Source organism: Parasteatoda tepidariorum, chromosome 1 (genome assembly GCF_982258835.1).
Source record: "Parasteatoda tepidariorum strain Cologne lab strain chromosome 1, Ptep-v5.0, whole genome shotgun sequence".
Classification (NCBI taxonomy): domain Eukaryota; kingdom Metazoa; phylum Arthropoda; class Arachnida; order Araneae; family Theridiidae; genus Parasteatoda; species Parasteatoda tepidariorum.
This window is the reverse complement of record NC_141755.1, coordinates 72,115,223-72,125,393: the sequence shown is the minus strand read 5'-3', so window position 1 is coordinate 72,125,393 and position 10,171 is coordinate 72,115,223. Positions and strand designations below refer to the sequence as shown.

Sequence of the window (10,171 nt, the reverse complement as noted above, 5' to 3'; positions counted from 1 at the left end):
AAATGAGCAGAAAAAACTCGTTATGGTTGCTAAAACCAAAATACATGGCATTCAAACCATTCACTTGGCAAACCATTAATTGTGAGTTTGATTGTGAGTTAAGTTTGCAGCAAGTTTCAATCATATTTTATTTCTTATTAGCCGCTTAAGGCGGCCAGCTGTCCTCCACGCTAAAGGTTTTCACAAATAAAGTTTTTTAAAACATAGCAAGAAATCTGAAGATTAGTGGATCTGAAATTAGTGTTCCTGTCCTGCAATTTTGTCTTCATATCCAGTTCTGCTGCAGATGTGTTATAGCTCTTGAGGATGTTTGAAGATGTAACTTTGCTATGGTAATCTAAGGCCTATGGTAACCTAACCTATAATATAACTATCAGGTGGAGACTTGTTTTTTTTTTTTAAAAAGGCCTCAGAAATTGTAAAAACATACAGAAGTTGCTTTCGAAATCATCATTGGCCAATAGCTGAAAATTAAAACGCAGTTAATAACATATTTAAGAAACGGCAATAAAATAAAACTTGTGTCAGTCAGCATACATATAGTATATAATTCTTCTTATTCTTGTAAAACTTCTTTGTAAACAATATTTTTAGTTTTTCCATTTGGTGCCAATAAATATAAGTTCTTTCCATCACCAACTCTTGAGCAGCCAACATAAAGCTGTCCATGTGAAACGCAAGGCTTCTGCAAGTCAAGACCAACGACTTTTAAAGATTGTCCCTGAGATTTATTTATACTCATCGCAAAACTAAGTCGAACAGGAAACTGAAGTCGTTTAAACTGAAATGGATTGTCTGAAGATATGATGGGGATGCGAGGAATAAGCACACTATTTCCTGTTGACTGCCCTGTTATAATCATAGCTTCAATAACATTAGGCATCAATTTTTTCACAATCAATCTTGTTCCATTACACAATGCAGGTGGATCCAAATTTCTTAAAAGCATAATTGGTGCTCCAATTTTCAATTCTAATTTATGTGCAGGCACTCCAGGTGGTTCCAATGAGTTCAAAAATTCTGTCGGATAGTTGACAACTTGATCTATTTCCATGACAGCGTCGATCGACTTGTAAATTTCCAGAGCACCAGGTAATTTTTTTAAAAGTTTCCTATTTATCACGTTAACAATATCATTTGTTGGAGAAAGGATAACTCTTTCACATAGCCATTGAGGGTTGCAGTAATTTTCATGAATATTAGGAAAAACCATTTCTTTAAGTTCGTCGGTTGTAGCAACACGATTTCCAATATTTTTCGTATCTGCAAGCCCTTCTTTATCGCCACTAATATCACCATTTCCAAGTCTCAGAATATTGTTGGCAAATTCCTGAGCAAAGACTTCTCCTGTTAAATGAACTCGCATATTTGTTTTCAGCCGCAGTCTTTGAACATTTGTCCAAATGTAAGATGACTTTATACATGCATGTATTTCATCTGCCTTTGTCCCACGTTGTATTACGGGAAGTGTTTGTCGAAAATCACCAGATAAAACTAAAGTTACACCCCCCATACACTTGTTGTTTTTTAAAAGGTCTTGCATAGTGATATCCAGGGCTTCTAAAGCAGCTTTATGTGACATAGTGCACTCATCCCAAACTATTAGTTTACATCTTCTAAGAACATCAGCTTTGTGCGAGCTTCTGGAAATATTGCAGGTAGGATGCTCGATTATTGATAAATTTAAAGGTAATTTAAACACTGAATGAGCTGTTCGTCCACCAGACAAAAGAGTTGCAGCAATACCAGAGGATGCAACAGCAAGTGCAATCTTATTTCTTTGTCTCACTTTTGCTAAAATCAGATTTATGAGATAAGTTTTTCCTGTTCCACCAGGTGCATCCACAAAAAATATTCCACCAACGTCATTAAACACAGCAAATAAGATTTTCTCCAAAGCTTCCTTCTGGTCTTGAACCAGATTTGGCTCATTCGAATCAATGTATGGTGTTATTTCATCTGTATTGTAATTTGTTGCCCTCAGAATTTCTCTGTTTAAGTCAATGGTATCTGTTTGTTGTGGCAAAGGAAGTCCATAAGTTTTTAAACCAGAACCACCCAATTCTTTGACCTTGTTTTCAAGAAGAATTAATGCCTGATTGAAGATGGCATCATCATAATTTAAATTCATGTCAGTACTTCTAATCCTGGCCTGGTGCAAAACATCTTCAGCCATATTTTCTCTTTGTAAATTCCACAATTCCAGAGGGTTAGCAATAGAACATGTTTGCAACATAATTGCAAATAAATTACGCAGCATTTCAGGTGAGCGAACAACAGCAGCTTCTTTTAACGTGCTTTTCCAGTGCGAGTCATCTTCAAGAAGTCCTCTTACCAGGCAAGCCTGCTTAAATGTTTCGCATTTTATTTCTCCAAAAGTCTTTAAGTCATTGAAAGATGTAGGTCCGTGCACCTCATGAAGCAGCAGTCGAAGATGAAAACATTCGGAATTGTTAGAATGAATAGTGTAGACGCGACCAAGTGCATCACTTGATTTAATTCCTTTGTTTTCAGATACTATCTGACCAGATTTCCGCCGAGCCCACTTTTTGCTGCTTGCAGACCATGTATAGTACTTCGGCAATTGATTATACAACAAAGTGCGAGCAAAATCATCGTTTTGACATAAGCTAAAAAAAGAAGCAAGTGTTGTGACTGGTGGAGCTTGAGCTTTTTCCCGTGCGTTTTTTGATGTGAAATAAACTTGCTCGCCATTCTCTAAGTGTACACTTAAATGAACAACTGTTGGATGCCTTTCATGTATAGGGAAACCCAAAATACGCCACACTGCCTCATTGCTACTGATGTATCGTCCTATTTCATAATGCTGTACTTCATCATGCACGCTTTCGTCGTTGGCAATGTTAAACACAGCCATATCAGATCCTTTGTTTACATATTTGCAAACATATTTTATAGATTTTATCGAATTACAAAATTCCGCATTAATATGGGAGTTAAAAGTTTTTGACTACAATGGACAAAAAGGAACTACCCATCTATTATCAATAACAATATCAGAACTCCGTACTTTTTTAACTGTCGTATAGCCACCATCCTCTGGACTCTGTCGACGATACAGGGGATATCCATCTTCTCCTGTTTGTGTTTCTTTCAAAAAATTTCGAGGGTACCTCTTTGTACATTTTCCATCTTTCATGCAAGGAGACTGTTGATTCAGGATCCCACAAGGGCCATGAATCATTTGTGTCTTAATAACATCATGCAAAACTGGATCAATTTCTGGATCTGGTATTTCTGCACTTATTACATTATCTATGCTATGAACATGGATTTTTTCATGCAGCCAAATTAAGATATGAGCATGTGGGAGACCACGTTTTTGCCACTTTATTGTGTACATAAAACATTGAACAATACTTTTCCTTTGTTGATGAGAATCATAAGAGCGTTTAGTTTAAGATGAAAAACTCTTGCTAGCAAATCATGTCGATCGTGAATTCTCTGCCTAGGCATTAATTCATTGGTAACCTCCTGCCACTGTGGATTACAGGTGAATGTAATAAACAAATCAGGCTTCCCGTAGTTTCTAACACATGTCATCGCATCTTGAGTTCGTTCATGCATGTAGCGTGGACCACCAGTAAATGTAGAAGGTAAAATTACCATTTTATCAACATCATGAACTCTCCCGTCTCTGTTTAAGGCATCCTTGAGATGAACATACTCTTCAACACGTAGTTTCTTCTGGTTCAAGCGTACAAACCTCAGTCGTTCAGATTAAATTTTTGCGAACATGTCCACAATAAATTGACTAAAAAGTCCCTTGCATCTTAAAATAATATTGAAATTTGCTGCTCGAAACATAATTCGATAGGCATAAAAATCCATGGCTGAAATTTTCTTAGAAGTCGGGAAACCTGTAGTTGGGTTTACTTGCCTTAGTTCAAAATGGTAACCGTCTTCACCTTGCCAGAATATCAAAGGATACTGCAATGCATCATATGCTCGGTGTGTTTCTGCAATTTTTTTTAATTTCATTACTTTTTAATTCCAATACTATATCTTTGCTAGTGTATACATCACCTGCAAGAATAACTGCCACCTCCGATGTATTTGGAGCATTAAATCGTCTTTCATGCTGACCGACAGGTGTTTTATCTGCCTGAATTATAACTTTTAATTCAGGAGTCATTTTCTCCATGGCCAACTTAAAACTTCTCACGTAATTATTGTGTTCATGCACCATTTTTTGCAAACTTGAAACTAATGCTTGTTTTACTTGCAAAACATTCCTGCAACGTTGTTCGGATTGCTTTTCCTGATCACCTACAAAGTATAATTGAAGAAATTTTTGCTTATCATTTATTTGTGGTTGTAGACTTCCTATTCTGTGGTACACTTGTCCCTGAACTTTAAAAGTAGGCATAAAGCCTTGTTCGCGAATTTCACTCCCAGATCCAAATGATGTCATCTGAAAGCATGAATTGTATCTTCTGATATTACTTTGAAAATGTACTGTTTCAATTGAAGAATCTGTTAACAATGCCAGTAGAGGTTCAGGAGGTGTTTAAGGTTCACAGAGCTTAATTTTTCCATTGCTACAGCACATACTTGGTGTTTCACCTTTCCATTTCAATGCCTGGCAAAAAATGCATTCTGTTGCCATTCTACCAATTTTTATCAATGGATCTGATGCATAACATAAATATGGGTTGTACATAAATGCAGCGTTTTCCTTGTCTTGTCACAAATGCAATCGAGCTTGGGATGTTGAAGCACGATTTTCTTCTAGCCTCCTTCGACGTTCCTGGGATGTTTCTCGGGTCCTTGCATTTTTGGTTGAGACACGATCATTTTCTAATCTTCTTCCGCGTTCTTCAGATGTTTCTTGGGCCCTAGCACTGCTTGTCGAAATTCGGTCATGTTCCATCCTTCTTTGACGTTCCACAGACGTTTCTTCGGCCCTTCTTCTTCTTTGAGAATCTCTTAATATCTTTTTCTTTGACAAAATACAAAGTTTTTTGGAAGGCGGTTCTGCCATGTCAGTAATCGGGTTTTTAAGAAGTCAACGAATATTTTAGAACAGCAATTACCATGAAAGCAAACTTCAATATTAAAATCTAAGTGCTTACCTGCAAACTGAAACTTTCTGAAAATAACTAATTATATTTAATAAAAACTGTTAAAATAAAGAATAGAAAAACCAAAGAAATCCAAGGTACGTGTGATCGTTCCTTCAAAAACAATTAAATTCCTATTTTATATAGCTACAACGCTTAAGAAAAAAAAATAAAATGCTAAATACATGAAAAGAACACGAAAATGAATGAATTTTTTATTGTATCAATTTCTATTACTATATCGCAACAAAAATTATCGTCTTCGCTTAAGAAAAAAAAAATAGCGTGGAAAGAAGAAGAAAAACTTATTATAACAATTATGAACAGCGACAAATATATTAAAGCGAAGCGTTCTATTTACGTATCGAATATGTTGCCACATTGTTAATACAAAAGTTAAACTTTTCTCCACTTTGATAAATGTAAATTAATGCGAACCTTACAATTTAATTATTAATTCCTTCGTATATTATTGGTTTAAGTTGTCGAAATATTTCAATTGTAAGGTTCACATTAGCATACATTTATAAGAGTGGAGAAAAGTATATGCATCCTTTAATAGTTTTTTTAATATGGCTCTTTGAAGACGAAAAAGCATTGATTTTTTTACAAAATGACTGATAACTAAAAAACTAATCCAAATTTTTGAAAAAGAAAGAAAATACTTCTTCATTATGTCAAAACACAATTATGTGCCGAGTTTCGTGCCTTGGCGAGGCTTCTGGGGGGATATATTGTAATTACAGACAGACTCACAGCTGCGTTTATTATTATGTATATAGATATAGATGTATAGATCAACAAAAAAATGAGGAAAAAAAAGCTATTCCAGCTAGTTTTTCCATTCTAGCTATTGCAATGCAATTTTCGTAAATGCATATGAATCTGGATCCTATTTAATTTTTTATTGATAAAAAAAGCTTTAAGAGGCAGTGGATAACGCACAAAGCTGTTGCTTTGAAGAATCATAGTTTTACTCATGGTAGTGAGTACAAGCTGATTGTCACATAACAGTCAGGAAAGTAAGGGCAAATGATATATTCGATCTAAAATTAAAAGCCCCAACTTTCATCCCCCCAATCATCGTTAAGAGATATATTGGCATCTTTTTTTATATATGCATGGTCAATATTTGCTTTTTATTTTGTTTTCATCATTTTTTTTAAACATTAAGGATTTTTATATTATTGAAAATTTCGAATTAAAGATGAAATTAACTAATAGGACTAAAAGATGGAACTTCATTTTCCGAGTAACTTTTTAGCGTTTTAAGTAATAAAAAATCTTACAACAGGCAAAGTATTAAGAAGGTGCAATTTGAAAAAATCCTCAAGAATATTAATAATCAAAAAAATTTAAATAAGTAAATTCTACTGTCTAACAAGTAGTCTCTACAATAGTTTTAAGTTATATATCCGGACTTAAACAATTCATATGAAAACAAAAATTACTTTGATAACAATTTTTATTTAAATATTATGTCAACTATACCAAGCCTATATAAACCCTTACATTTGAGTTTATGTATAACTGTTATTTAACGTACATAATAATTTTATACACTATGATATGTGTGTTCACTGTTCTTGTTTAAATTTGTTTCAATCTAGCTTTTGATTTTAAGTAATGATCTGAAAAATAGGGGGGGGGGAGGTAGTGTATCGATATGTTCATGGAAACTATGGAATAGTTCCTTCGAAGGGAGGAGATATTTACAATAATACAAAACTCAATACATTGATGAGGACAAAACGAATAAATTCCTGGGAGCTTTGATACAGAGATTTTGATTTTGAATGCGCTAGCTTGAAGGCCGAAAATTAAATTTAAATCATTTATGAATTACTAGCTGAATGCCCGTTCTACGCACGGGGAGAATAAAAAATAAGTGAAATATCAATAAATCACAGTAGAGAAACACAACGAAATCATGCTCATAACTGAAAAGCACATAGCCACCACTATGAAAGAGCTTAATGGAAGAACCAGGTAAGGGACATTTTTAGGGGAATTGATAGATCACTGGTTTTGCCTTTCCTTAAATCTTAACACAACTAATCATATAAATTTTTAGTATGCTAGTATGATTTTTTATTTCAAATTAGGCAATAAGGTTTATTTTCTAGGTAGTTAGGTTTTATTTAAAATTAGGAACAATAAAGCAAAGAATTATTAGTCCCGTCTTCTATTAAATTGGTAATGAAATAGTTCGGATACAACTTTTTTTTTTCATTATGAAAATGTCACTTACCTGCTTCTTCTACTAAGTTTTTCAATTAGTATAGCTGAAATTACTTTTTTTTATTATTCAATATTATTTATTACCATTTTCGACGGCTTTACGTTATTGAAGTAAGTAAAACTTGCTTTTTGTAATTCATCCCATTAAAATGAAGAGAAAATGTATTTAGCATCACTTGGCTTGATGCTATTACTCGCGGCTAAACCAATAATAATTTAAATTTACCATTATCAAATAATTTTCTCCGATACATGTCCTTTTAAGGGGAAAGGGCTTTGTATTGGTTCTGTTTTAATCATAACGAAATATATCACTATAATATTTTCTATCTATATAAGCATATTTGGTACTTATTATATAACCCTTCAACATTTAAATTTTGTAAAAAATATATTTGTCAGTGGCAGCCAACTAGAGCAGAAATTTAAAAGAAAGAAAAAACTGAATTCTTATAAGAAAACTTGATAGGGAATTAGGAGAATGGCCATTTCTCTATCCAACCTTTAATTTACTATTAAAATATTTACTTGTGAAAGAACAAAGTTCTTTTGTTCTCATTCATTAAAATATTAATAAACTCACTCCATTACTTCTGCTTTCCAGTACAAAGCTTATTTCTTTCATTTCAATATGCGTATATTATTTAAATTAATTAAGCAGTATTGGAATCAATAATAATGTGGCGATTTTTTACGTTTCACCTAAACAAACAAATACAACATTTCCATTAATTTTGCCTTTAAATACATACATACTTTTTTTTCTATTCAACTAGTGTTAATATTAAATTAAAATCTTTTCACTTGGCATGATGATATTGCTCGCAACCGATTCATGATAGTTAAAATTTACCACTATTAAGTGATTTTCTCAGGTCAATGGTTCTGTTTCATGGCCTTTTCGAAGGGCTTAAAACACTTAATTCCTAAGTATAGGTATTAAAACAGATTGTTGCAGTTTTAATAATCACCAAATATATCAATATATTTTATACCTATATAAGTATATTTGGTACTTAGCACATAACCCTTCAACATTTAAGTTTATACGTATTGGTCAGTGGCCCCCAACTACAGCCGCATTAATTGAAAAATAAAAGAAGAAAAAACAGAACTTTATAAGGATTTTAGAGCATGACCATTTGTGTACCTAACCCTTAATTTACTGTTAAAATAATTAAAAGTAGTGATGGAAAAAAGTTATTTTAATTCTAATTCAATAAAATATTAATGCACTTTCTCAGCTACCACTGGAAAAAAACTGTATTCTGAAAGTACGGAAAACTTGTAGTAGAATTCTTATCAAAACTGAATCTCCAATTGGTATAATACCAGTAGTACATATTACCGTCCGGGATACATATGAATTAAGCGTGATCTGTGAATGGTGATATTTTAATGTTTTCTTAAGCGAATTTCCCATTAATCTTTCTTCCATTAATCTTTTTAGCACGTAGCTTATCTTATATTATTTCAATTAATACGCATTATAAATATTAATTGAGCATTAGTGTCAATAATATGCAGAATTTTTACCGTTTCCCAAAGCGCTTTTCTCTTGATTTTTTTGCTTTTCAGAATAAAAGTTACTTTTTTTTAAATTTCAATTAATACATATTACCAGCATTAATTAAGCATCATTGTCGTCAATAACAGTAAGACGACTTTGTACGGTTCTTATAGAGAATAAATACATTTACTCCATTTCTTTTACTTTCTAGTACATAGCTTACTTCTTTTATTTCAATATGCATATATTACTTTAATTAATTAAACATCATTGGCGAAATTGAGCCTCATTGGCGTCGAGTTTTTATGTTTCCCCTAAACGAATTAGGACCACTTTCCCATTAATTTTAACTTTTGAATAGATTTTTTTTCTATTTCTTTACCGTTAATTTCAAAGATGTATTTTTTAAGAAACTCGTTTAAAAGAGTTTATAAAATCGCATAGCATCAGACTAATGCCTCTATCACACGAGAGAAAAATATGTGCAACTGCAAGTGTAACTGCAAGTGTAAGTGAAACTCTAAGCGCAATTCCTCCGTTCGGAGTTGCCGAAAGGGTTGCTTAATTGCCTGAACGGTTGCATGTAATTGGGTTACCATATTTTGTTATTTATCTTTACTTTTGGCTCATATTTTATTTTATCATATTTTATTATATCATAGTTTCTGAACGATGTTCGTAAAGGGAGGAAAAAGAAATCACAGACGCTGTAGAATATTGATTGATTTTGATTTAATTTTTTACATTTGTATTTGTGTTAAGTCTTTTTTTCAGCAGCAAATTAAAATTCTAAAAAACTTTATTTCCCCAATAGTGAAGTAGCATAGTATAAAAAGGATTATGATTTCTACCTCATAATATGAGATGATATTAAGATATCATTGAATTTCATGCTGCGTCCCTGAAAGGATAAGGGGGTGAAAGGGAGATGGACTTAAATACATGCTGCGTCTCTAAAAGGATAAGGGGGTGAAAGGGGGATGGACTTAAATACTATCTAGAATTTTGAAAATTTTTTTTTATCTTGATTTGAGTGACTAAGGTATAAAACATGGTGCGTAGCGTTTTTGAAAAGTGCTTCAAGGTGCTTATTTTCGATTTTCGTCTTTAAAAGCCCTTAAAGGTGCTTTTTTTATTGAATGTTTTTAAAAAGTGCTTAATTTTTCAAAATGAGATTTTTTCTTTACCATGTCGATTTTCGCCCCGTATCATGCAAAAGCTTGGTTTTCCCATTGTTCTATTCAACGTTTTCACAATTTTTTCAAAGGCAATGCATTTCGGCGTACCGTCGGTCCGTAGCGTATGAAAGCGCCAATCATTTTACATGTTTGATGAA

The 10,171-nt window shown here is 32.9% G+C and overlaps 1 protein-coding gene across 1 annotated transcript; it reads right to left on the bottom strand.

The window, feature by feature from the left end:
- Positions 1-556: 556 nt before the first annotated feature.
- LOC147816512 (ATP-dependent DNA helicase PIF1-like) lies at positions 557-2,878 on the bottom strand. Its single transcript, XM_087156768.1, has one exon. It carries the CDS (start codon positions 2,876-2,878, stop codon positions 557-559), a length of 2,322 nt encoding a protein of 773 aa, XP_087012894.1.
- Between the last annotated feature and the right edge of the window lie 7,293 nt (positions 2,879-10,171).

Excerpts from the sequence above, each read along its gene's own strand:
- LOC147816512 (XM_087156768.1), bottom strand. The coding sequence starts at position 2,878 with ATGGCTGTGTTTAACATTGCCAACGACGAAAGCGTGCATGATGAAGTA.